Source organism: Lepidochelys olivacea (assembly GCF_965140295.1).
Source record: "Lepidochelys olivacea isolate rLepOli2 genome assembly, chromosome: 1".
NCBI classification, from domain to species: domain Eukaryota; kingdom Metazoa; phylum Chordata; order Testudines; family Cheloniidae; genus Lepidochelys; species Lepidochelys olivacea.
The window spans coordinates 38,765,482-38,793,123 of record NC_140411.1 but is presented as its reverse complement, the minus strand read 5'-3'; the positions used below and the strand labels follow the sequence as shown (position 1 = coordinate 38,793,123).

Genomic DNA, 27,642 nt, shown 5'->3' with positions numbered 1-27,642 from the left:
TATCCAAGTAAGGCCTGGTTTTAAATATGCAAGAGCTATGCTTTCCAAGTTTTCCAGTGAGGAAGATTCTTGTATACTCCATCTATCCATTTGAAAGACTCAAGGGAATACTCTACTATTTTAAACTAAAAATACACAAAACAGAATCTCTTGGGATGATGTACTAAGATTTATTTTAATTTATTATTGTGGCTTATTGCTGATATGCGACTCCATCACTAATGTATGTAATGCACTTGCACCCAGTATATTTTAGGACTAAATAAACCATATTCTTGGCTGTAGTTGTTAGGTGGGAGTTGACAACCAGACAAAGGCGTGTCTGTGTTCTGTATGGGCTTAGGTATCACAGTGTGCGTGGTACTTGGGCTATATCCATACTTAACACTTCCAGTACAAGGGATTTTACAAGTATCACAAAAGTTGATCAGCAGCTTGTCTGGAATAAAGGAATGAACTTTGCAAAAAAGTGCATCTCTCAGATTATTCCATAGTAATATTCACCCTAACATATGAAAAAAATTTGCAGAGCACCTTATAAAAGTAAAGCATTTTCCACAAAGCCAGTGAATGTTAAAACATTTTCATGACACACTAACTGGGTTATGTTTGGAACTGGCATACCCAGTTCCAAAATAATCAATCATTTTTAAACAGGGGTGTGTCACATGTGGCAGCCAACCTTAAAAAATAAATGATTTATTTCATATGCTAAACACATTGTAACAGCATCAGTTGGTAGGTTAGAAGTGCATGAGAAAGTCTGAAATCCCTGAGAGTCTTCAGTCAGTTGGATCTCTTGATTATTTGTAGATAAGGCCAGAAGGGACCATTGTGATCATCTACTCTGAACTCCTGTAGAGCACAAGCCACAGATCTCCCCCAAAATAATGCCTAGAATAGATCTTTTACAACATCCAATCTTGATTTAAAAATTGTCAGTGATGGAGAATGCACCTTGACCATTGGTAAATTGTTCCAACTATTAATTACTTTCACCATTAAAAATTACACCTTATTTCTAGTCTGAATTTGTCTTCATCTTCCAACCATTGGATCATGTTATATCTTTCTCTGCTAGCTTGAAAAGCCCATTATTAAATATTTCCCCATGGAGGTACTTACAGGCAGTAACTCTTTAACCCAGTCACTCTTTAAACTTCTCTTTGTTTAGTTAAATAGATTGAATTCCTTGAGTCTATCACTATAAGGCATGTTTTCTTTAATCATTCTTGTGGTTCTTCTCTGAACCTTCTCTAATTTATCAACATCCTTCTTGAATTGTGGGCACCAGAACTGGACACAGTATTCAGCAGCAGTCACACCAGTGCCAAATACAGAAGTAAAATAACCGCTCTACTCGAGATTCCCGTTTTATGAATCCCAGAATCACACTTTTGGCCACAGCGTCACACTGGAAGCTCATGTTCAGCTGATTATCCACCATGACCTCCCAGAATAAAATCCCCTATCCTGTAAATATGGCCTGCATTCTTTGTGCCTAGACATATACATTTACATTCAACCATATTAAAATGCACATTGTTTACTTGCTCCCAGTTTACCAAGAGATCCAGATTGCTCTGAATCAGTGATTTGTCCGTTTTGTTATTTACCTCTCCCCCAATTTTTGTGTCATCTATAAACTTTGTCAGTGATGATTTTATGTTAAACAGTGAAGGGCCAAGAACCAATCCCTGCAGGACTCCACTAGAAACAGACTTGCTCAGTGACAACTCTCTGTTTATGGTTACATTTTGAGATCTATCAGTTAGCCAGTTTTTAATCCATCTAATGTGTGCCATGTTAATTTTATATAGTTCAGTTTTTTTAATCAAAATGTCATGTGGTACCAAAGCAAACTTACATGGGTAGGGGGAGGAGCCCCTTCAGGGAGGCTAGCCCCTGGTTCTGCTCCTTCCATCCACAAGCCCCGAGACTCCCTGCCCTCCTCTGCAGCCAGAGCCCCGAGACCCTCTACCCCCCTCCCGTGGCCAGAGCCCCGAGTTCCCCTTTCCCCCCACGTGGCCAGAGTAGCCCTGAGTCACCCCCTCCCCATGGCCAGAGGAGCCCTGGGTCAAGTGGAGCCCTGAACCCCACCCCCAACCTGCTTGGAGGAGCCCTGGGCTGGCCAGAGCCCAGGCCAGCCACAGCTGCACCTCCTCTCCCCAGACCCCAAGCTGCCCCGCTTCTTGTCCTTATTTCTGCTGCCCATGGAATTCTCCTTGTGTCCCTTGGCTTCCCTTATCAATTTTCTACAATTCCTAACTTCTGATTTATATTTTTTACTATCAACTTTCCCTTTCTTCCATTTGTTGTATGTTATTTTCTTTAGCTGTCTTCACTTCCCCTCTAAACTTGGTTCTTTTTTAACCAGCACAGCCTTCTTTCTCAGTTGTGGGATTGTGGCTTTTGGAGCATCTAGTAAGGTGTTCTTAAATAATTCCCAAGAATCTTAACATTTTTCTATTTAAATTTTTCCTCTCAGCTGATTTGACTTGTAATTGTTTTCAGCTTTGTGAAATTGGCCTATTAAAGCACCAAATATATATATTACTGGTCTGGATTTTATTCAGTTTGCACAACATAAATGTGATCAAGTCATAATCACTTGTACCTAAGCTACCATTAACATTTAGTTTGGTAATCAGTTCCTCTTTAGCTGTTAGGACAAAGTCTAATATAGAATCCTCCAGTGGTGGCTGCAACACTTTTTGAGTTAGGAAATTGTCATCTATAATGTTTAGAAATTACAAGGACATTTTAATACTGGCAGCATTATCTAGCCATTAGTAAAGAGACATTGGCTAGTGCAATGGGATGTATAAAAAATTAGATTTTTCTACTGATTCTGGAAGAGGTCAGGGTTGTGGGGTTTTTTTTAATGTAATTTGCTAAAAATGATGCCTAATATTAAAATGATTGTAGGATGCAAATAAAAAGCCTTGAGTATTTTTAATTAACAGTAATGCTGTCATCACAGAAAACAATGTAAAAATATCTCAGTTATGCTATCACTGCTCCAGTGACAGACAACACAGTTGCTGAAGTGGTAGGGAATCCAAAGCTAAATAAATATAAGCCAGTTATAAGCTGATGTGTTCCCCGACAGGGGTTTGCATTGATTTAACAAAATTGATTTAAAAACAATTTTAGTTAAATCTGTGAAACTATTATGTGTAGACAAAGCCTTAGTTAAGTCAGACAAGAATCACTCTTCTGTTTATTGGCCATCTTGACAAAGCAGCTCTCACAATGATGCTCTATTTAGACATTATGCAGTGGTCTGGGCTGTATTAATATGCAACATCTCATAGAAGGGTGGTGGGACTAGTCAAAAGAAGGCCAAGATACAAATAAAGGGCCAAATTCTGCTCTCATTTGCACTGTGCAAATCCAGAATAACTGTTGACTTCTATAGATTTACTAATGAGTTACTCCACTGGGAAAGTAGAATTTGGCCCACAGTTTATTCTTGTGGAGGAGAAAAGGGGAATAGCTTTCATTGTTGGAAAATTAGACTGTATTTGCATTTGATTTTTTAACAATGGTACAGAATAAAACTGCTAGCAAGGTATGTTTCCTAAAGTTGTTTTTGTTCATTCTAATTTCCTCCATCTCGCTAACACAAACAGAACTTTTTAAGCAGGTTTGTTCAAGTGTGCTGAGTTTCTGAGTTTAATCTTTGTTCTTTTAAAACAGCATTATACGGATTTTTTTCAACAAAAAGTTACAATGTGTGAATATTGTAAAGAGAAAAGAACTATGATAGGTCAAAGTATAACTGTGGGACAGTTAGTTTAAATATCTATATTAACTCTCACAGATTTTTCTGACCTATATTTCAATTTTTATTTTTATTTTTTTTAGGTTTCCAGTTTATTGTATCACAACATGATCCAGGTGAATTCTCAGAGCTACCCTATGGAAACATCCAGGAAATACCAATCCTTAATCCATTAACTTTAAATGAAACAGACTTCAAGTCAGGGACATCTATAACACCATTAAACTCACCTTGTAATCTCCCAATGGATAACAAATTCTGAATAATTTTGCTCCTATTCATTTGGATACTATTTTGCTCTACTTCAATTTGATATGAAATGGAGCTATAGTTTCAGCAGTTAGAGCTGACTAAACAAGAAATCTGCATGTGAAACATAAATGTGCTACATGATTCTCTCCTCTATAAAAACAAATTACAACAGTATCCAAAACGGTTTTGAATCAGTCATAATGTGCTAATAACAACCTCCCCTACTTTTATTCCTCTTCTAGAACACCTACATTCAATACATAAAATTATGCCAAATGCTTCAGCAAATATTATAGTGATCTGTTCTTTCTATAGATTTTTTTTCAGCCTCTAAAATAAAGTGGATGCTTACAACTGATACTTATCACTTCCAGGACTTTTGAAAACACTTTCGAGTCCATTAAGCCTCGCAGTACCCCTGTGAGCTAGCTATGGATTACCCTCCATTTTAGCAGTGAAGAGACTGAAGGTTAAGTGACTTGCCCAGTGCCGCCATCTTGCTTCTATTTGACATACACTGTTACAGTCAGAGTTCTAAAACCCAGCAGATCCTACACAGTACAATTGTGTCAATGGAATTTGCTGCTATCCTACTCAGAGTAAGATGAAGGCAGAGCAACTACTGAATAGTTATGTTTCAGAGCAGGGCTGAATGGAAAATGTTAACATTGGTCTGAACCTACCTGAAAATGGGTGTGAGGGGGGCGGCGCTCTTTTTTGTTTTGAACCAGAGCACCATCATTTCACGTTTGTTAGTAGCAGGGCTACAGTGCAAAAAACCTCTAAAACAAACTAATGGGAATTGGTCTGAGATGGCAGAACACATAACGGCCATATTGGGTCAGACCAAAGGTCCATCTAGCCCAGTATCCTGCCTTCCAACAATGGCCAGTGCCAGGTGCCCCAGAGGGAATGAACAGAACAGGTAATCATCAAGTGATCCATCCCCTGTCTCTCATTCCCAGCTTCTGGGAAACAGGCTAGGGACACCATCCCTTCCCATTCTGGCTAATACCCATTGATGGACCAATCCTCCATGAATTTATCTAGTTCTTTTTTGAATCCTGTCTTGGAATTCACAACATCCTCTGGCAAAGAGTTCCACAGGTTGACAGTGTGTTGTGTGAAGAAATACTTAGTTTTTTTAAACCTGCTGCCTATTAATTTCATTGGGTGACCCCTAGGGTCTTGTGTTATGAGAAGGAATAAATAACGCTTCCTTATTTACTTTTTTAGTCCTCTCTTTTCCAAGCTGAAAAGTCCCAGTCTTATTAATCTCTCCTCAGACGGAAGCTATTCCATACCCCTAATAATTTTTGTTGCCGTTTTCTGAACCTTTTCCAATATCAATATATCTTTTTTGAGATGGGGCAACCACATCTGCATGCAGTATTCAACATATGGGTGCACCATGGATTTATGTAGAGGCAATATGATATTTTCTGTCTTCTTATCTATCCCTTTCTTAATGATTCCCAACATTGCTAGCTTGTTTGACTGCTGCTGCTGCACGTTGAATGGATGTTTTCAGAGAACTATGCACAATGACTCGAAGATCTCTTTCTTCAGTGGTAACAGCTAATTTAGACCCCATCATTTTATATGTATAGTTGGGATTACATTTTCCAATATGAATTACTTTGCATTTGCCAACATGAATTTCATCTGCCATTTTGTTGCCCAGTCACCCAGTTCTGTGAGGTCCTTTCGTAGCTCTTCAGAGTCTGCCTGGGACTTAACAATCTTGAGTAGTTTTGTATCATCTGCAAATATTGCCACCTCACTGTTTACCCCTTTTTCCAGATCATTTATGAATATGTTAAATAGGACTGTACAGACCCCTGGTGGACACCACTATCCACCACTCTCCATTCTGAAATTTGACCATTCCTACCCTTGGTTTCCTATCTTTTAACCAGTTACCAATACATGATTACCTTCCCTCTTATCCCATGACAGCTCACTTTGATTAAGAGCCTTGGGTGAGGGACCTTGTCAAAGGCTTTGTGAAAATCTAAGTACACTATATCCACTGGGGCTCCCCCTTGTCCACATGCTTGTTGATCCCTCAAAGAATTCTAGTAGATTGGTGAGGCATGATTTCCCTTTACAAAAGCCATGTTGACTCTTCCCCAACAAATTATGTTCATCTATGTATCTGACAATTTAGTTTCAACCAGTTTGCCCAGTACTGTGTTAAGCATCGGGTCATAACTAACCTTTTTAGTGAAGACTGAAGCAAAACAGACGAACACCTCAGCCTTCTTGGTGTCATCTATTAATTCTTCTTCCCTGCTAAGTAATGGACCTACATTTTATTTTGTCTTTCTCTTGCTCCTAATGTATTTATAAAACCTCCTCTTATTGATTTTTGTGCCCCTTGATAGGTGTAACTCATTTTGTGCCTTAACCTTTCTGATTTTTTCCATCCATCCATACTTAACTATTCTTTTGTATTCATCCTGAAAAATCTGTTTCCACTTCCTGGAGAATTCCTTTTTGATTTCCAGACATTAAAGAACTCCGAATACAGCCATATTGGCTTCTTACTATTCTTCCTTTCTTTCCTTCTCATTAGGATAGTTTGCTGTTGTGCCTTTAATATGGTCTCCTTGAGATATTGCCAGTTCTCCTGAACTCCTCTTTCCCTTAGATTTTCTTCCTGTGGGACCTTACCTACCAACTCCTCACTGTTATTCAATATAGAGTCTAAAATTCTAGATTTTGCATTTTGTTGTATTGCTTTTTCAACAGATGCCTGGGTAGCTGAAGTGCCCCATTACTCCCAGGTCTTGTGTTTTAGATATTTGTTCTAGAAGTGCATCATTGGCTTCTTCCTCCTGAGTTCATGGTCTATAGCAGAACCCCTAGCCGGTTTGTAATATCAAAACAAAACAGTTTTGCTTAAATAATCTTTACAAAGAAGTTTACCAACAGGATTTTTTTGGGGGGTGAGACGTCCCTTGTTATACCTTACATTATGGAATTTATTCCAAAACAACTGTGGGAGAAAACACACACAAAAGCTGACCTTTTTCTTGGACTAACGGGTGAAACATTGAATAAACCGAAGATTGTTTTGGCAATAAAAACAACTTACAAAAAGAGTGTTTTGTAATTATGGGCTGTAATCTGTTTCAGGACTTTCTATAACTACTATATATATAGTGAAGGGAGGGATTGCAAACACTTTGGCAGACAGGATATGTGTGTGTGTGTGTATATATATATATATAGAGAGAGAGAGAGAGAGACAGACAGACAGACACACACACACACCTGCACTCATGGCAGGACGATGTATTATCTAGACCATTTAACCTAAGCAGGAGATATGGTATAACTCCTCTTATACATCGACTTCTGTAAATCAATTCCAAGTCATACTTATGTGATAAAAGCGAGATATTTAACACACTCTTCTCTATGCATTCCTTCTCTACAGCAGCTCCCAATTTTTCCAGTCATGGTCTTCACTCCCTTGCCCCACCCCCTCCCGCTAAAATGATCAGTTTAGTTAATAGTGACATTTTAAATATCATCATTAGGTTTTGGTATCAACATTCAATAGATCAGTGGAGCAAGGGGAGTTCATATCTTTCAAAGGCTTTGTTTCAGGTTGTCTGCAGACTCTACAAGACAACACTGCAGCAGCTTACACTAGGTTCAGACTCTGAACCGCAAAATAATAAAAAGAACATATACCTTCAACTTTTAACAGTCACACAATTGAATTTCACTACGTCAACCCTAGCACCCATTGCTAACAATGATATCTTTATTGAAAATTTTTCACAGAAGCGTTATAGCTCTTGCAGGTACAGAAGATTAATATTCATACAGAAAAAACAATCAGTCATGCAGTACCACATGCAAATATAAAATACATTTTATGAATTCATAACTTCTCAGTTTTAAGCAAAGAGTTTTTAGTGGTGAAATCAGATGTGTATTCTAATGTGTATTCTTTAAGCCCAAAGTTCCATAGCAACATAACTCACTTCATAACTACTGGGAAATTAATGAGAAAGTGTGTGTTGTTGGTCAGAGATCATGAAAAGGTTCCAGTTCAGTAGTTATGGAGACTGAAGTCTTCACTTTCCCCAAACAGCCTGGCTTCCCCACACTACCCTGCCAATTTAGCTCCATTGCTGTTCTGGAGTAATCTTCTCTAGTGGTAGAAATGGTAGGTTCAGTCTCCACAGCCTATTGAAATCTGTGGCCTCTTTGCTGAGATTTGAGGTGGGGCACTTGTCCAACAGAAACTGCGTAAACACCAATAATTCATTTTACATATGCAACAAAGTTGTCACTGGCTTTAAAAAAATATAAATCTAAATCTGTTATTTAAAAAAAAACAACCCTTCCCTTCATATCATATGCTCACAAAGGTCTAATATTTTCCTTAGAAACAGTCTATGAAAAATTCATCACATTTTTCAAGCATATAACAATTAACATACTCCAGGGAAATACCAGAATATAAAAAAATGCAGTATAACATGGCTTCACATATTTTTACCTTACTAATATAGTAAATGCATATGGCTCTTCGATATTAATCTACCTTAGTTTCAATGCTACTGCACTTCAATTTCTGCCTAACCATTATTCAGAACAAAATGCCATTCACACTTCATGTATTTATTAAAGGTCTTTTCTGGGTCTCTCTTATACAAAGGAAAATCCAGGCATGTGGCTCAAAAATATACCGTTTAGAAGTCAAATACAATATTCACTTTTCCAGTTCTTACTTTTAAAAAGAGAGAACTACTGCAACATACAAAAACCGAAAGAAAGCTCAATGCTTAAATGGCTTCTGTTGGGTGGTGTGGCGTGGCGTACTGTGGCTTGACACTGGTAACTTCACTGTAATTAGTATAACAAGGTTAATGTAAATGCTAGTGTATCACACATTAACATCACTTAGTTAGGTATTCCTCCACACAAGTAACATTGTCAATGTAAAATTAATACATGATCTTCCATTATAAATAACGAAAGCATACATAATTTATATACATTTCTTTTTTGCCATTAATGCAGCTTGGGCAATGAAAACAAATGGATTAATTTCATTTTCTGGTCCTCATGCACACTGAGTTCACACGACACTACAGGGGAATGTTTAAATTTAAAACTCTCTCATCTCTGAAGCTAAAAATTAATGAACAGTTTATTCATATTAGATTAATGATTTATTTTAACACAAAACCTAAATTTTGGGCCTAACTAGTTGACAGTGTCCCTTTCCAGGGGGATTTCTCCATAACCGGTGCAGTCGGGATAGAGTTTACCCAGACACTTATGTGCTACATCTATACATATAACAGGAGCTAGAACCCTGGCCCAATTAAACATGAGTCCCTTACAGTGATTTTGGTGTTTTTTAGAGGAATGGTGACAAAATTGCAGGTCGTAAAACCAATAGCCCAGATTTAAAAAAATAAGTGCCTAAAGTTAAGACTCCTATTTCTGTATTTAGGCCTCTAGATAAGTTACCTGACATTCTGACGTGCTCAGCATCCAGCAGCTTCCACTAAAGTCACTCACTACATTTGAAAATCATCCCACAGTTGCATGGCAAGACTCTTCTCCTTTTCCTAGATGATGTCATTAATACTTCAGTATAGTGGGGCACTTGTCCCATCAGACACGTTTAATTCTGAGGTGTAGCTACAAACTACTGTCCCCCTAAAGGAAGTAATTTTCACTCTTCCCTTACTCTGTATAGTAGGAAACCCAGGATGCAATTTTAAGGTTGAATCCAACACTGATGAGCGTCAATATAAGTGTATGCACAGAGTTGTTGTAAATGTGTCGGTCCCAGGATATTAGAGAGACAAGGTGGGTGAGGTGATACCTTTTATTGGACCCACTTCTGCTGATGAGAGAGACAAGCTTTCATGCCATACAGAGCTCTTCTTCAGGTCTGCAAAATGTATATTAGAAAGTTTGTCTCTCTCACCAACAGAAGTGGGTCCAATAAAAGATATTACCTCACCCACCATGTCTCTAACAGAAATGTGTGTCTGCAGCATCACCAAACTAAAAAAGACTTGTCTTAATTTCTACCAGAAGTCTGAAATAAAATGTGCATAGAAAAAATAAATTTTAAAATTACAGTGAAATAGCAAAAATAAGGCAAACTAAAGTCAGCGAAATGCTAAATTATGCCAACACTCCATCATTAACTTACACTGCTATGAAAAAGGCAGAAAGTCCATATTAAGGATTTTGCTGAATTTTGTCAGAGTTTGTATCTTTTATTAGTACTTTTTAAAATAAAACAAAAAATGTTTCAGGAAGGATTTCAGAAGGCATAACATGGACACTATGGACGGAACAGATTTCCCTATTACACATGCTTATTGACTATCTTACCAAAGTAGGCAGTTTCATATATTACAAAGGGGCAAGCAATGAAATGTAACTAGTAAAACTGCACACAAGTTGTGCATTCAAAATATAACTTTAAAGCTTCCAAAATGTATTTATGTCAGATATCAAAAGAGAGTTTACTCTTGAACCAGACCCTGTATGTCAGGTTTCAGCCCAGGATCAGTCTACTTTAATAGATGAGTTGGAGATAAAGTTAATGTCGTTACTTAAAATGCTAAAAATCATGGTTTATACAAGGAAAGTGTCAAAACAATTTAAGCTACAGCAGCACAAAAAGCAGCACTATATTCTACTTGGCTCAAAGATCATTTATCTAGAAAATACTGTGCAATAATGTCCCATTTCCTCATCATCAGCTGTCTAATTAGGCTATAAAATACACAAGAACCTATCAGTTCACTGGATATGAAATTATTTTTAGCGCTAAACTGTTATATTTAACATTTCCCTTTTTGTAGTTTTGTCTAGTATCACTTCAACATCAGCTTTAAGATACAGTGTTTCTTCTTCTTTTGTAACACATTTAAGTGACTTATTTGATGTCTTTTAGCTTACAAATCATTCATTCAGTAAAGGTAATAATATAGTCTATAAATGTGACACAAATCAAGCTCTAGATGCTTAACTAATATCCAAGATTAGATGGATGTTTTAAAAAGGTTTTGCAAGAACATTGTACATGCCATCTCACTGCAAGCAAAAAGTATCTGTTCCTGGAAGGTCACAAGATTTTCTTGGTATGGTATAGGAACACCAGAATACTGCACTTAGGGTTTTGTGTATGGTGAACACAGTTCTGGAGATCAACAATATAATCTGATAAAGATCATTTAAAAATTAAACACTTGTTTCAGGACTACTGCTTTATAATCTACACAGTTGATTCTCATATAGTATTTCCATTAAGAAACATCAATATGAAATGCTGACCCAGCCACCCTTCCCCCAGAATTGAACAGGTTTCCTATTCACTCTTTAAAATCTATTGGATACTTCAAGATCATACCCAGGGCTTCCACCCTGGAAAGAGCCGACTGAGGTTTTTGGGATCCATAGCCTGCTGTATGAGAAGGTTCACCTGTCCTCCCACACTGAGCACTGTTCCCTCCTCTACACCTTTCAGCTTCTCCTGAAGCCTCATCAGGACACGTTCTGCAACTTTGTTAAAACTCTGGTCATCTCTGATAGCAAAATAAAAATGACAAATAATCAGATTATATATGTCGCCCGAATAGGATGAACAACTTTGGGTAAGAAGAGAAAAGTATAAAATCCAAGGCAAGAAATTAAGAAGCACCTCTTACCTGGCTTTTCTGTTACATTCCTGATCACTGGTACTGAGTGTGGAGTTGATGTCAGCCTCATCCTCTGGTCTCTGTTGCAAATACAATGCTTTCAAAGGATTCATGGTCCAGTCAAAGAGAGGATCATAGAGCAGCACCTACACAGGAAAGAATTATCTTTTTAAATTAAGTTTTAAACTACAACTAGTTCAATGTCCTAACAGGAAGACATAAATAAAACAGCTGAAGCCCATGCTAGACACGTGGGTAAGAGTCTCTTATTTGGCACAATCCAGTAGAATCAGAATGTCTCAATTAAGCAGACATGGTCCAGAATCAAAACCCAGCACATCTGACCATCCCCAGACATTGGAGAACTTCTGATCCAATCCAAATTTTGTTGCACTGGCCCATCTCTACAATTCAAAGGTCATTATTTTTAATGATTAAATATTGTTATTGGTTTTCAGTACACAATCTTATGCTCCTTTTTAAATTCCTTTTTAATTTTCAAATTATTAAGAAGCTTGTGTAGCAAAACACCATTGTTTCTCTTATTTTGTTGAGTGTTTGGTTGCGTGTTAGCATTGTTTTACGGTTGTGCCTTGATTATTATGTTCTTTAAAAGTAACACCGTGTTGCCAGGGCAAAATACCCAAACTGATATTTTCTATTACACTTCACGAAATCACCACATTTTGTCTACTGAAAGTACTGTATAAAAGGGATTTAATTCCGATGGCATTGGTCCTGGTAGGAATGCTATAGTTCTCTCTGACTGGAAGTTTCTGGATACTGAATAACAGGCAATTTGTTTTAACAATTTATATGCCTGAAATGGTTATCACAGTAATGTGAGTTGGTGATGGTTTAGAAAAAGCTACATGCATGCGTAATTCTGGAAAATGCAATGGAACTACAACGTGAAAAACTTGCTACAAATATTCATTTGTAGCTAATAGTAAGAGTCATAAAACATTCCAGCCTGCATATATGAAGGCAGGGAATTAAAAGTTTTCTTTCAGTTTTCCATCAGGAAGCATGAAGAAACATTTACCTCCACGATAGTCAGCAAAGCTTCTTGGGAATTTCTCATAACAGCCATAGTCTTCTCACAGCATCTACAAAAAAAATTTTTTTTTAAAATCACATTTTTGGATTTTCTCCCATTTTAGTAAAACCAAAGAGTATTTTTCGATCGTTTAAACAACTGGTATTCATACCCTTCTCAGAGATTATTTTACCACAAGATTATCCTCACTGAAGCTTCCATTTTAGAAAATGACTGAGGAATTTCTGACCTGATAATTTTCTGTTAGCATCCTCTCTCTCCATTCTTCACTAATGGGCTAATGTCCCACACCTGTGAATTTGTAGGGGGCCCAATGTTGTTGCTGGAGCCTTTAAGACTAGCCATGAACTTCAGCTCAGGCCACCAGACGAGTTCTTCCTAAACTATAGTAACACTCCAGCAACCGATTATTAGCGACAACTTGACAAAAACCTGATATATTAATTACCTTAACACAATTATATGTCTAAGTGTCCTATTAGAGAAAAAAATCAATTTGTAGTCCAGTTACTTACCAAATTGCCAGGGAGGGTTGAATGAGGAGAGAAACTGCTAATAGTAAGACTATTACCAGGTAAGAAATTTCTCATTCTGTTGCACATCTCCTCATTCATCACTAATGGGAAGTAGCGAGCAGCGAACCACAGAAGTAGGGAGGAAAAGAGAACAGATTTTTAATTATTATAGTAAAATAATAGGCAAGAATGGCTGTTCCCCCATATAAAGAAAGCAATGTAAACTAAGACGTTATCTGGGAACCAACCCAGTCGCAATCATCATCATCATGTTCCCATTACGCCTCTGGTGTTTAGGGCAGTGATGAAGAGACGGGCTCCACCTTACGAAGAGAGGGAAGAGCATCTTTGCAAGCAGGCTAGCTAACCTAGTGAGGAGGGCTTTAAACTAGGTTCACTGGGGGAAGGAGACCAAAGCCCTGAGGTAAGTGGGAAAGCGGGATACCGGGAGGAAGCACAGGCAGGAATGTCTGTGAGGGGAGGGCTCCTGCCTCATACTGAGAATGAGGGGCGATCAGCAGATTATCTCAAGTGCTTATATACGAATGCACAAAGCCTTGGAAACAAGCAGGGAGAACTGGAGGTCCTGGTGATGTCAAGGAATTATGACGTGATTGGAATAACAGAGACTTGGTGGGATAACTCACATGACTGGAGTACTGTCATGGATGGTTATAAACTGTTCAGGAAGGACAGGCAGGGCAGAAAAGGTGGGGGAGTAGCACTGTATGTAAGGGAGCAGTATGACTGCTCAGAGCTCCGGTATGATACTGCAGAAAAACATGAGTGTCTCTGGATTAAGTTTAGAAGTGTGAGCAACAGGAGTGATGTAGTGGTGGGAGTCTGCTATAGACCACCGGACCAGGGGGATGAGGTGGATGAGGCTTTCTTCCGGCAGCTCGCAGAAGCTACTAGATCGCATTCCCTGGTTCTCATGGGTGACTTTAATTTTCCTGATATCTGCTGGGAGAGCAGTACAGCGGTGCATAGACAATCCAGGAAGTTTTTGGAAAGCGTAGGGGACAATTTCCTGGTGCAAGTGCTAGAGGAGCCAACTGGGGGGGAGCTTTTCTTGACCTGCTGCTCACAAACCGGGAAGAATTAGTAGGGGAAGCAAAAGTGGATGGGAATCTGGGAGGCAGTGACCATGAGTTGGTTGAGTTCAAGATCCTGACATAGGGAAGAAAGGTAAGCAGCAGGATACGGACCCTGGACTTCAGGAAAGCAGACTTCGACTCCCTCAGGGAACGGATGGGTAGGATCCCCTGGGGGACTAACATGAAGGGGAAAGGAGTCCAGGAGAGCTGGCTGTATTTCAAGGAATCCCTGTTGAGGTTACAGGGACAAACCATCCCGATGTGTCGAAAGAATAGTAAATATGGCAGGCGACCAGCTTGGCTTAACGGTGAAATCCTAGTGGATCTTAAGCATAAAAAAGAAGCTTACAAGAAGTGGAAGGTTGGATATATGACCAGGGAAGAGTATAAAAATATTGCTCGGGCATGTAGGAATGAAATTAGGAGGGCCAAATCGCACCTGGAGCTGCAGCTAGCGAGAGATGTTAAAAGTAACAAGAAGGGTTTCTTCAGGTATGTTGGCAACAAGAAGAAAGCCAAGGAAAGTGTGGGCCCCTTAATGAATGAGGGAGGCAACCTAGTGATGGAGGATGTGGAAAAAGCTAATGAACTCAATGATTTTTTTGCCTCTGTCTTCACTAACAAGGTCAGCTCCCAGACTGCTGTGCTGGGCATCACAACATGGGGAATAGATGGCCAGCCCCCTGTGGAGAAAGAGGTGGTTAGGGACTATTTAGAAAAACTGGATGTGCACAAGTCCATGGGGCCAGATGAGTTGCATCCGAGAGTGCTAAAGGAACTGGCGGCTGTGATTGCAGAGCCATTGGCCATTATCTTTGAAACCTCGTGGCGAACGGGGGAAGTCCCGGATGACTGGAAAAAGGCTGATGTAGTGCCAATCTTTAAAAAAGGGAAGGAGGAGGATCCTGGGAACTATAGGCCAGTCAGCCTCACTTCAGTCCCCGGAAAAATCATGGAGCAGGTCCTCAAAGAATCAATCCTGAAGCACTTACATGAGAGGAAAGTGATCAGGAACAGTCAGCATGGATTCACCAAGGGAAGGTCATGCCTGACTAATCTAATCGCCTTCTATGATGAGATTACTGGTTCTGTGGATGAAGGGAAAGCAGTGGATGTTTTGTATCTTGACTTTAGCAAAGCTTTTGACACTGTCTCCCACAGTATTCTTGTCAGCAAGTTAAGGAAGTATGGGCTGGATGAATGCACCATAAGGTGGGTAGAAAGTTGGCTAGATTGTTGGGCTCAACAGGTAGTGATCAATGGCTCCATGTCTAGTTGGCAGCCGGTGTCAAGTGGAGTGCCCCAGGGGTCGGTCCTGGGGCCGGTTTTGTTCAATATCTTCATAAATGATCTGGAGGATGGTGTGGATTGCACTCTCAGCAAATTTGCGGATGTTACTAAACTGGGAGGAGTGGTAGATACACTGGAGGGCAGGGATAGGATACAGAGGGACCTAGACAAATTGGAGGATTGGGCCAAAAGAAATCTGATGAGGTTCAATAAGGATAAGTGCAGGGTCCTGCACTTAGGACGGAAGAACCCAATGCACAGCTACAGACTAGGGACCGAATGGCTAGGCAGCAGTTCTGCGGAAAAGGACCTAGGGGTGACAGTGGACGAGAAGCTGGATATGAGCCAGCAGTGTGCCCTTGTTGCCAAGAAGGCCAATGGCATTTTGGGATGTATAAGTAGGGGCATAGCGAGCAGATCGAGGGACGTGATCGTCCCCCTCTATTTGACATTGGTGAGGCCTCATCTGGAGTACTGTGTCCAGTTTTGGGCCCCACACTACAAGAAGGATGTGGATAAATTGGAGAGAGTCCAGCGAAGGGCAACAAAAATGATTAGGGGTCTGGAACACATGAGTTATGAGGAGAGGCTGAGGGAACTGGGATTGTTTAGTCTGCAGAAGAGAAGAATGAGGGGGGATTTGATAGCTGCTTTCAACTACCTGAGAGGTAGTTCCAGAGAGGATGGTTCTAGACTATTCTCAGTGGTGGAAGAGGACAGGACAAGGAGTAATGGTCTCAAGTTGCAGTGGGGGAGGTTCAGGTTGGATATTAGGAAAAACTTTTTCACTAGGAGGGTGGTGAAACACTGGAATGCGTTGCCTAGGGAGGTGGTGGAATCTCCTTCCTTAGACGTTTTTAAGGTCAGGCTTGACAAAGAGCTGGGATGATTTAATTGGGTATGGGTCCTGCTTTTGAGCAGGGGGTTGGACTAGATGACCTCCTGAGGTCCCTTCCAACCCTGATATTCTATGATTCTATGAAGCTCCTCCACTCTCGTGTGTTTCTGGCAAGGCTTTCAATGGTTCCCCAGCTGTGTTCCAAGTTTTTTCAGCTCAGCTTCCACAGCTCTTCACCATGTTGTTTTTGAGCAGCCTCATTTTCGCTTGCATTCAGGTGTCCATCTTAATGCTATTCTGGTGATGGAACCGGTTTCCATCTGAAGCACATGGCGAATCTGTCTCCAACGCCTCCTGGTAATGATGGTGCTCATAGCTTCTTGGCTGCACTGTGTGGATAGGTCTTGGTCTGAGATTGTTCTGAGCCAAAAGACATGAGGATTTTTCTGAGGTTGTATGGAATGAAGACAGTTTCAACATGTCAAAAGCCGAACCAGCCCAGTAGTATCTTCTTATTAAAGGATGCCTCTGTAGGGGAATGGACACTTAACTGCAAGTCTTCCTTTGATGAGGCTCATACACTTTTCCCCCATTGCTCCTAGATGCCTACATATTGACTGGTCATTGTCATAGACAGTTTATTGGACTCAAATTGCTGGTCTGATCCTATGTGGCCATGTTTGTGGTTTTCGTTCAGACACACCACTGACAGAGCTGTCAAAGTGAACTACAAGGATGTGTATGCTGAGATTTTGGAAATTTGTTTTCGAGGTATGTGCTTCTCCCCTCCAGACAGCCATGTCTGTTTTGACCCTGGGTGGGCAATTCTCTGCATTGGCTTCAAAAGCTGTTCTTCATTTGAACAGGGGATATAAATCCTTTGGAGGAGTGTCCAGTTTGAACTAGCCTGTTCGTCTGGTCACTAATTGGTCGTGTTACCTATTGCATGGGTATTGGTGTGTAACTTGCGACCTGAGCCTTGCTGTGACTTTGGGTGCTGAGGAACACCCAATGTTCCTAAGGAGTCACCCATCCAAGTACTAATCAGCATGAGCCTGTTTACCTTCTGAGAGCAGACTGTCCTGAAGAAAATCCAGAATAGCTGGGTATCAGGGTTCTTGGGGTTTTTGTTTTCCCTTGATACCATAAGATAAACTTTATCCAGATTCAGGTTAGATCTTTCGTGTTCAAGCTTCTTGAAGAAGAGTAAATTCCCTGTCACTTTGGAGAACAGTGCAAGCCTGATTAATAGTTCTGTCCTAACAGCCAAGCTGTCAAGTGTAAATGGGCTGAATGGGGGATAGGACCTTGGTAAAGGATGTCTGGTCTCATTTCTAGATGCAGTGGAGGGAGGGGTTTCTAACATTATGTCTATTAGGTCAAAAACCATGTTCTCCTTGGCTAGTGCGCAGCTAGATCTATCACAAGAAAACAAATCAAAATTGAAGTTATACAGAAGACTCTCAACACCAGTCTTACAAACGACCAGTTTTATATGAGCAAGTTGACATGCCTTCATACTGATGCCTTCGAAGCACTGGAAATGCCTTTGCAGTGGTTTGAAGGCAAGAAGAAAGCAATGCAGAGCATCATAACGCAACTTACGTTACGTACGTACAGTGATTTTGAGGTGTTCTATTTTTATGAACTACTCACTGTAGGCCGCACTAACAGCATAGGGTGCGTAGAGAGAGTGCAGCCTAAGGGTGAACTTTGCGGATCTGCACATGTGCAGAAGGGACTCCTGGCCAGAGAAGGGAGGGTCTCCAGGACCTGTTATGGTTGTTACTGCCTAGCACCAGTTTTTTATCTTACCAAGCAACAGTTTCTGATTTCGTAACCTGTTTTCCTGTACTGATTGGTCAACTGATAATACATATATATATTGTACATTATTATCAGTTCTTTGGCAAGCAATCTGGCTAAGGGTGTGTGTGTGTTTGCCCTACCGTGATTCTGCCTGACCAACAGAGCTCCAGTGCTTATGGCTTTACTTTCTTTTTTTAATAAAGTTTATTATTTAAACTACTCACTGAGGACTCCAGAATTTGGATATTGGACCAGGCAGGTAGCAGGAGGAACCCACAAAGTGGTACTAGTGCCACAAAAGGGAAAGGCCTAGCAGAGTGTGCCCCAATACTCAATCCCCAGTACAATAAGGGGTCTACCGTAAAACAAAATGGTCAAGAGAAACTGCACCATCAACTGTTCCATTGCCAAAGGGAGAAAATCTAGTGGCCTGCACTGATGGGAGTCTCCAGCAACAACTGACCACCTTTGAACTCCATCAATGGGCAGCCTTAACCCATTAGTGATAAATGAGGAGAGAAGCTGTGCAACTGAAGGACAATATTAAAGATTCCATAATTGATTGTTACATGGTACTAATTCAGATTTAGTTACTCTCCATAGGAAGTTAAGTGTTCTCTCAACACTCTCTGCACTATATTACATACTATAAACAATCATAATTTAGGGAACCTTCTGCTGCCCTCTTACACCTAAGAAGCATCACTTACCTTCTAAAGACTCCCTCCACGCCAGTGATGCCCATCCCATCCACAATGTCTCTGGTTAACCTAAAGGGAACAGTTTCTGGTGTGGGAAGGATTTTGCCCTGTTCAAAAGCAACCCCTGAAGTAAGAGATATAGTGAAATGTTACAAAAATGTTTAGGAAAAGAAAATTGAAAGCTTTTTTTTTTTTTTTTACTTTTCCTCTTACCTAGGTCTATGTGCACCAATTCTGCAGTTTGCTCATCTATCAGGATATTCTGTACATGTCTATCTCCAAGCCCAAGTATGTAACCAACTGAAAAGAGATTATCTCAAAATGAAACTATCTGTATGTAATCATGATTTGTAAAGCTATTTTAAATTTTAGTGTACGTGATTGCTCCTTAGCGTACATGATTACGCCCACACATTCACCTTTGTAAAAATGTTGAAAATTCTAATAGAACATATTCGTAGAATAAGCTTGATTTATGTAAACAAGTTAAAAAGAGAAAAATAATACATACAGTTCTATATGTATACATGTAGCTCCAGTATAGTATACCAAATGTCATACAATACGTTTGCAAACGAAGAGATGGAATTAGATAAAATAGGTGAAAATGTCTGCTGATGTAAATGTGCACAGCTGTATTTCAGAGGAATTCTTCCCATTTGCATCAGCAGACAATTTAGCCCTATGACTTCATAAAACCGGTCCAAGTAAGAAAGTAGATTCATGGTAAAATAAAGAACAAGTCAAAAATATTTAATATGCAGTAGAACTCTCACATCTGGATTTTGCTAATCTATAAATTTTATAAATACGTACAAAAGAAGCAATCTTTCCTCACTTTTCAGCAAAACGATTTGATAGGAGATGCTGTAGTGAGTGACTACTAGCAAAGTTTCATATTTTTACAAAACAGTATTTCATAAGTTCATTCTGGCATATAATAAATAACAACTACAATTGTCAAAATAAATGTACAACATGCATTTTGTGATGCATTATCTTTTTCTTATTAGCTGACAACGAACCCACTAATTTGTTAAATTCAGTCATTCACAAATAAGTCTCCGGGTCATATGTCAATCAGTAAATTCTACTGTACTTTATATAACAAATTGAATTCAAAGTATGGACATCATCTTCGTGTGTGAAAAAGTATGAAAGACTGGTTCTGTATAGGGCTGTGTACACCACTTAAGCTGCATGTTGAGGTCTTAAACATGTCACTGGGCTGTGTGCAGGTCTACTGAACAGGAATTTACCCTAAGAGAAGGCATACATGCTAGCCATCACCTTCAGCCCCCAACTAAAACCTCTCCAGCTCATCATAAAGAATCTACAACCTATTCTGAAGGACGACCCACCACTCTCACAGATCTTGGGAGACAGGCCAGTCCTTGCTTACACACAGCCCCCCAATCTGAAGCAAATACTCACCAGCAACCACACACCACACAACAAAAACGCTAACCAAGGAACCTATCCTTGCAACAAAGCCCCTTGCCAACTGTGTCCACATATCTATTCAGGGGACACCATCATAGGGCCTAATCACATCAGCCACGCTATCAGAGGCTCGTTCACCTGCGCATCTACCAATGTGATATATGCCATCATGTGCCAGCAATGCCCCTCTGCCATGCACATTGGCCAAACTGGACAGTCTCTACGTAAAAGAATAAATGGACACAAATCAGACGTCAAGAATTATAACATTCAAAAACCAGTTGGAGAACACTTCTATCTCTTTGGTCACTCGATTACAGACCTAAAAGTGGCAATTCTTCAACAAAAAAACTTCAAAAACAGACTCCAAAGAGAGACTGCTGAATTGGAATTAATTTGCAATCTGGACACCATTAAATTAGGCTTGAATAAAGACTGGGAGTGGATGTGTCATTACACAAAGTAAAACTATTTCTCTATGTTTATTTCCCCCCACACTGTTCCTCACATGTTCTTGTCAACTGTTAGAAATGGCCCACCTTGATTATCACTACAAAAGGGTTTTTTTTCTCTCCTGCTAGTAATAGCTCGCCTTACCTGATCATTCTCGTTACAGTGTGTATGGTAACACCCATCGTTTCATGTTCTCTATGTATATAAAATCTCCCCACTGTATTTTCCACTGCATGCATCCGATGAAGTGAGCTGTAGCTCACGAAAGCTCATGCTCAAATAAATTTTTTAGTCTCTAAGGTGCCACAAGTACTCCTTTTCTTTTTGCAGATACAGACTAACTACTGGCTGCTACTCTGAAACATGCTCAGTATGTTCATCTTATATTAAATAGGGATTCTTGCCATGTTGTTTAGACCGAAGATAGAGCCTACTTTAACACTATTGGATGTCTTCCAGAACCTAAATATTTATTTTAGCCCCAGAACTCAATTATCCAGGAGTTAAGGAAAAAATATCAATTTTATGGAACCTTATTAAAACCCACTTTTTGCATTTCCCTGTTAACTGCAGCAGCCGTTAGGTAATTGAGTGTTTGACTGAAAATATATTTTAAATCTTGTAGGACTTAAAAAAACCTTATAAAAAGCAAAACAGCAATGTTTGATACGGTCTTTCTAGTGAGACGAATGGAATCAGTGTTTCAATAAACTGGGTGCTGGAAGGCATCATTTAAAAAAAACAAAACACCTGTTTTTGTTATTCTTTATTTCCCACCCAATATGTCTTAGCTTAATTGCTGTTACCGTAAAATGTTCTAATCTCCTTGTTTATAGTTATGCTAGTTTATACCAACATTAGGTTTGAAAATATATTCTCTTGAAAAGAATGATAGCAGTTGCTTTACATACCAATAGATGATGTAGCTACACTGCGAGTATATGCCAATCGTTTCTCAAACCAAACAGCTGGGTCCAAGAATTTTTCCATGCAGAAATAGCGAAACACAGGTTGAAAATTCTGGCAAACGTCCATAAAGATGTTGTATTTCTCTTCAGAATGCTGTTTTTGTGCATCCTTTAAACAAACCACAAATAAATTAGACATGTTTTCACTCATTAACTAGTTTGGATGGAGCCTACTCCAATCTTTGGAAAGAAATACACAATGTTCTACTCCCATATCAAATGCTCTCTCTCTAACACAGATACACAATCTTGTAGCTGTGATAAAACTTCTTTGTATTCATGTTAATAATTATATTATTTTCTAGTTTTCATAAACTACTGTGTTCTCTCATTATCATGAGAAACACTGACAAGTGTAAATTAATTCTGCAAAATATGGCATGCCCTGTTCGGCTTCCACAAAGGGTCCATTTTGAACTTCAACTGAGCTTTGATAATGGAAGGGATCATCACATGATACTATTGGAGATCCAACTATAGTTTGTTTCTTCTTATGCCAAGTTTTTACTTTATAATTTAGACTTTTAGTAATTAACCTCAGGTTATTGTCATATAAACCTGGAGACCTAGTTAAGTAGTTCTATTTCATTGCCTATATTCTCAGTTTTTAATATTGTGCTTATAAACAGAAATTTATTCATTAACACAATACTTTATTTTTTTTAAAAGGTCAAAACTCTAAAGAATCTCTGCACAACACTAAATGAGCAAGATTTTTTGCTATTGTGACTCACCATCATAGTCTTTTGGCAGTGAATACTGCTGTAGTCTTTTGGCCTGTATCTCCTGTGAGCGCCCTCTTCAGGATTCACAAGAAATTCACCGATGGGAGCTGTCCCTGAGCACCACTCCAGGACACCACTTCTCTGAGAAAGGGGGACCACCTGGGAAAAGAATACCAACACCACAAACATAACATGTATCTCTTAAAAAGGCATGTGTATTGGAGTAGACTGTACAATTGAGTTCAACATACCTTGTTATGACCCAGCGTACTTGGGGCAGCCCTCACTGGAAATGCCAAGGTCAGGACAGGCTGCAAAAGGGAGAGCAGATACTCCCAAGACTGGTGGGTAACACTGAAGTTAAACTCCTCAACCAGTCACAAACTATGCTTCTGATTCCCCACATTGGTTATCAAGAAGCAAAAAATAAATCACATAGCCTCCTTTACTGCATCCCAATTCTCTGTTTCCCAATCAGCACCTAGTGCTCACCTAGGTCCAGTACAGTGAGAAGTTATTTTAAAAAACCTCTGCTCATATAGACAAAATGTTCTTCTGACCCCAAAGGGTCAGCCACATCACCAGGTCAGCATAGGTTTGGATCTTACACAAAATACCACGCTGACAGCCAGTCCTTTAGTGTCTAAAACTAAAGATTTATAATAAAGAAAAAAGAAAGAACAAGAGAGATGTTAAATGGTAAAACAGTCACATACATAAAAAGAGGTCAGAAGCAGGACTGAAGACAAAATGGAGAAGATGCAGCTACCTTTTATCGTCTTTTGCCATGTGGCTTTGTTTCAAACACAAGCTTGTGCCATACAGCATCACACTTGTTTTTATACAGCTTTTTCTAAGCACAACTGGAAGACCTCATTTTAGCAAAAGAAACTGCTAGGGAACCATTCACAGCTATTACTAATACTTCAATACAACATAATTACCCTGCTGAGTTTCCACGTTTGGTCAGGTAGTAAAATGATGCAATGATTACTAATAGTTCAACACAAACTTCATAAGATTATTACAAGCAATTGCTCGGATTAAGATATCATGTAACAATTGCAATGAGCATATGTGAAATTGGAGATACTAGATGACCACAGTGGTACCTTCTGACCTATCAACCAGTTTTTAAACCATTATCAAATCTCACAAATATAGTCTGTTCACTAGTACCTGGCAATAGATGTCCATATCACAATTGGCTCTAACTGCCCCCTCCTTGTTGGTAGCCTTAGCAGACTGAATTGGTAAGGAGACTAAACAATCCTCTGGCTATTGAGTGGTGGGTATCTCTTTTAGTTTTGATTCCTTCCTACTCCTTTGTTTTTTGTACATCTTCTGTCTTCTTGTCCTTGTTGTTTATTGCTGATGGATTATGAAAGACTCGAAATCTCATAGTAAAGAGGGGGTTTGTGTTTTCATGATGATATTTTCCATTTATACATTTAAAAACCTTATTAACACCTTTTCCTTCCTCCCTGTCCTCCTTCATTTTGCATGTTTACAAAATATACCAAGTTTGTTTGAAGACTATTTAAGCAAGACAGAGTGAAATCCACCTATGAGTTCTTGAAAGTATTATAGGATACATAAATAATTAGGATAAATCACTTCACAGACTGAAACACACAGCTCCAATTTGTCAAAGACAAAGCTCATTCAACTTTCATTTAAAAAAATTATCAGCTCATTTTAACTCTTTTTATAATAGGTTTGTACATACCATACACATTAAAGGGAAGAAAAAGGGGAAAAACTTATGTCCAAACTAATTTTCTATATCCAGAAATATTAAATTCATTCTTTGTCTCATCAAATACAGTTCTGACTTTCAGATCCTGCATTTGCAGATTTAGGATTGGGCTTCTGGACTCAGTTGAACTTGTAAGGGATCCTACAAGACTGAAATTAAAGAGAAATCTTAAATGATCTTGTGTGCTGAAGCCTAATGGTCAGCAGCTTACAACTGAGTGGCAGTACATGGCTTTCTCATTTTACTGTTCCAAGTCTGTACAAAGAAAGCTTCCAAGAGTATTTAAATAGACATCAGGGCACCAAATAATTTTTCTGTGGACTTTTATCGTTTGTGGAAAATTAAATGGTAGCCTTTGTTTTATCTGAACTCTTCCCCACCCGAGGACATAGTTAATTTCTTGACAACATACAGTACTTTTAGCTAGCTTTTGGGTTATAGAAATAAAAGAAGAGAGTAAAATTGTCACACTACACAAGTGCCATTTATCACAACTCTGCTGCAGCAGCTGCTGGAGGCTACCTTATATCTTCGGATGGTGAGTTTTCTTTTTCTGGTTTCAGTGTTTTGCTGGAGCAGTGTATTACACATCTGGAAAACCTGCTGCATGACAGCATCCTGTCTCAGGTCATCCCGGCCCTTTAGAAGAAATACAAAAAGCAATTAAAGGACAATACTTCTAACATCCAACTTCCTCTTTATTGCAATAAAGGTGCTCTTAGAAGACCAACAGCATCCATAAAACATAAAAATTAAATGTTCTCCTATCCACCCAAGTCAAGCTATGCAAATGTAATTAATACTTGGTTTTGTAGTACACTTCAGAAGCTTGAAAATAAAGTTCATCTACCAGTTTTTATTCCTTCTTCCCATGTCAAACATTTTCTTTTTGATTTTTAGGGTTTCCAAAACCTATGTAACTTACTTACGTTAGCATGCTTTTAAAGATCTCATTTTATTCAACGTTACACCCTATCCCATAGTTAGCCATAAGGACTGCAGAGTGCAGCTTTTCCAGGGGTCTCAGAGTACTACAACTGCAACACAGTCCTAGTTACCACTGCCAGAGATCTGTAAAACCCACATTTCCCAAGAGTAGTGCTATATCACTGTGCAATCAGATGGGCTAGAAATTAAGCTGGTTGAACTAATGCAGTCACTATTTTTAAAGCCCCTTGGGAATGTATAAATGGAGTTAGAGATCATTAATCAAATCAATCCATTCAAATCAATCCATTTTCTAGACTCTTGTAAATATGTTTGAAATTTCAAAGTCTCTGCTTTTAAATTCTCTCCAACTAGTAATCCTTTTATTTCTAAGAAAAACAAGACTAAGCACTTAGAATAAAGAGGGCTGGACTAGATGTTCTCCTAAGGTCTCTTCCAACTCTAATCTTCTACGATTCTATCCAAATAATTCTATACCAACAAGCATGAACTTCTGAGCACATCTTTGCTTAGCAGTGTGAAAATAAAGTGCTTTATTTCAATACACACTCCAGCCACTAGAAGGAACATAAATAATCACACACTTCAGCAGGTCTCATATTCTATCCAGTACTGGGCAATAGTACATGTCCATATTGTAGGAGGACGGATATATACAAATTAGTATATTCTATAGATACTTAGTGATTTCCTTTTCAAAATACTTATACAAACACACACACTCAAAATAACCCGTACTGGGGAAACAGACAGAGATCTTAAGTGATGCACCCAAGCACATAGGAGGAGTCTGCTAGAGAGCTGGGATGAGAACTTAAAGAGCTTCAGGCTTTCATTCCTGTACTCAGATCACAACTTTCTCCATAGCCCTGATTTTTAAAGGTATTTGGGCATTGTAATGCCTAACTGACCTAGGAGCCTAACTCTCATTTTCAAAGGGTGACATAGGCAAGTCTCGTTGAAGTCAGTGGGACTTAGGCTCCTAAATGCTTATGTCACTTTTGAAAATGAGTGAGGCTCCTAAGTCAGTTAGGCATTGAAACACTTAGCAAAGCAACACTTAATACTTTTAAAAATTTGGCTCCATGTCTATGATTTGTAGAAACAGGACACTGCCTTCTGGCAACTACATCATATACAGCTCACCTTGACAAGTTGCCTCCTCTCTTTTCCATCTGATCCTATACAATCTATTATTTTAGGCAGATTCAGGCCTCCTGCTAAGCGAAACTCTGGCTTGAATGACCTTATTGTCACCAAATTTTCATATTTTCCAGTAGGGTCCACCTGAAATTATAATTAAAAATTACTATAAAATATCAGATTCATTACACTGAGGAAAAATGTTTCATTATCTATAGACCTGAAGCTTTACAAACTTCATTAGCAGCCTTTAAACAATGCAAGATTGTTACTATAGGATATCTGTAGTCTCCCAAGGTCAAGTAGTTTATTAATCATACTAGCACTAAAAATAAGCATATAAAAACCTAATGAAACAATATCTATATTAAGAGATGAATATACAATATCACAAATATATACCAAAATCTATTGAAAAATATACAAATCTGTAAACGTGTACTCATAAGCACATACATAAACACAACAAAGGTGGGGAAAGAGGGTATTTAAAGCAAAGAAAAAAAAAGCAAAGGACCACACACCTTGACTTCCATTGAGAAGGAATGGATGCATATTAAATTGTAAATATATCTCAACTTTATTCACCTTAATTTCCATGGTGGGAACAACAACATCCTCCAAGTTCTTTAGTTTAGTAATAGGCTGGCCAGCAGGAATACTTATGCCTTCTGCAGTGAAAATCAATGCATTATTTTAAATCAAGAACTGCAGTTCACACTTATCAGTTTACCCTTGTTTTCCCCCAAAAGGTTGCTCAGTCTGGGTCCTGAACCCAATATCTGAGTGAGGGAAAGGGCAGCTACTCTCATAAGCAGTCCTTGGGCCCTTTCATCTAAGGAGCCAGACTGAGGTAATGAAAACACTTCCCTCACAGTCAGGAGCAATGGAAGCTCCCTGAAAGTAGGGGGCCACCAGTGGCCGAACCATGGCCCCACCCCCCAAGCCGCCACCCTCATGCTGCCCCTTCTCTGCAAGCCCATGTGCTCATGCTGCCTCACTCACCTGATGCCCCATCCTGCCCCTTCCCCCCAAGTCTCTGCCCCCGTGCTGCCCCTTCCCCGAGACCCCGCCCTCGTGCCGCCACTCCCCCCCAGACCTCATCCCCGCTCCACCCCTCCTCACAACACCCCGGCCTCCGCCTTTTCTGCGGAAAA

At 39.3% G+C, this 27,642-nt stretch overlaps 2 protein-coding genes across 2 annotated transcripts in view; one reads left to right on the top strand and one right to left on the bottom strand.

Annotated features, from left to right (window-relative positions):
* Window positions 1-4,329, top strand: part of LOC311515904 (protein MFI) — a 31,824-nt gene extending 27,495 nt beyond the window's left edge. The window contains exon 9 of the mRNA XM_084619400.1: window positions 3,871-4,329. Within this exon, the coding sequence (XP_084475526.1) occupies window positions 3,871-4,049 (179 nt within the window). The 3' untranslated portion in view covers window positions 4,050-4,329. The remainder of the gene's footprint in view (window positions 1-3,870) is intronic.
* Window positions 4,330-7,843: 3,514 nt separating this feature from the next.
* The window catches only part of ATM (ATM serine/threonine kinase), a 126,961-nt gene continuing 107,162 nt past the window's right edge, over window positions 7,844-27,642 (bottom strand). The window contains exons 54-63 of the mRNA XM_084649077.1: window positions 27,074-27,156; window positions 26,489-26,629; window positions 24,917-25,033; window positions 22,645-22,794; window positions 21,854-22,019; window positions 19,260-19,346; window positions 19,056-19,170; window positions 12,782-12,845; window positions 11,746-11,882; window positions 7,844-11,622 (exon numbers count right to left, since the gene is read on the bottom strand). Coding sequence (XP_084505203.1) covers window positions 11,442-11,622; window positions 11,746-11,882; window positions 12,782-12,845; window positions 19,056-19,170; window positions 19,260-19,346; window positions 21,854-22,019; window positions 22,645-22,794; window positions 24,917-25,033; window positions 26,489-26,629; window positions 27,074-27,156 — 1,241 coding nt within the window. The 3' untranslated portion in view covers window positions 7,844-11,441. The remainder of the gene's footprint in view (window positions 11,623-11,745; window positions 11,883-12,781; window positions 12,846-19,055; window positions 19,171-19,259; window positions 19,347-21,853; window positions 22,020-22,644; window positions 22,795-24,916; window positions 25,034-26,488; window positions 26,630-27,073; window positions 27,157-27,642) is intronic.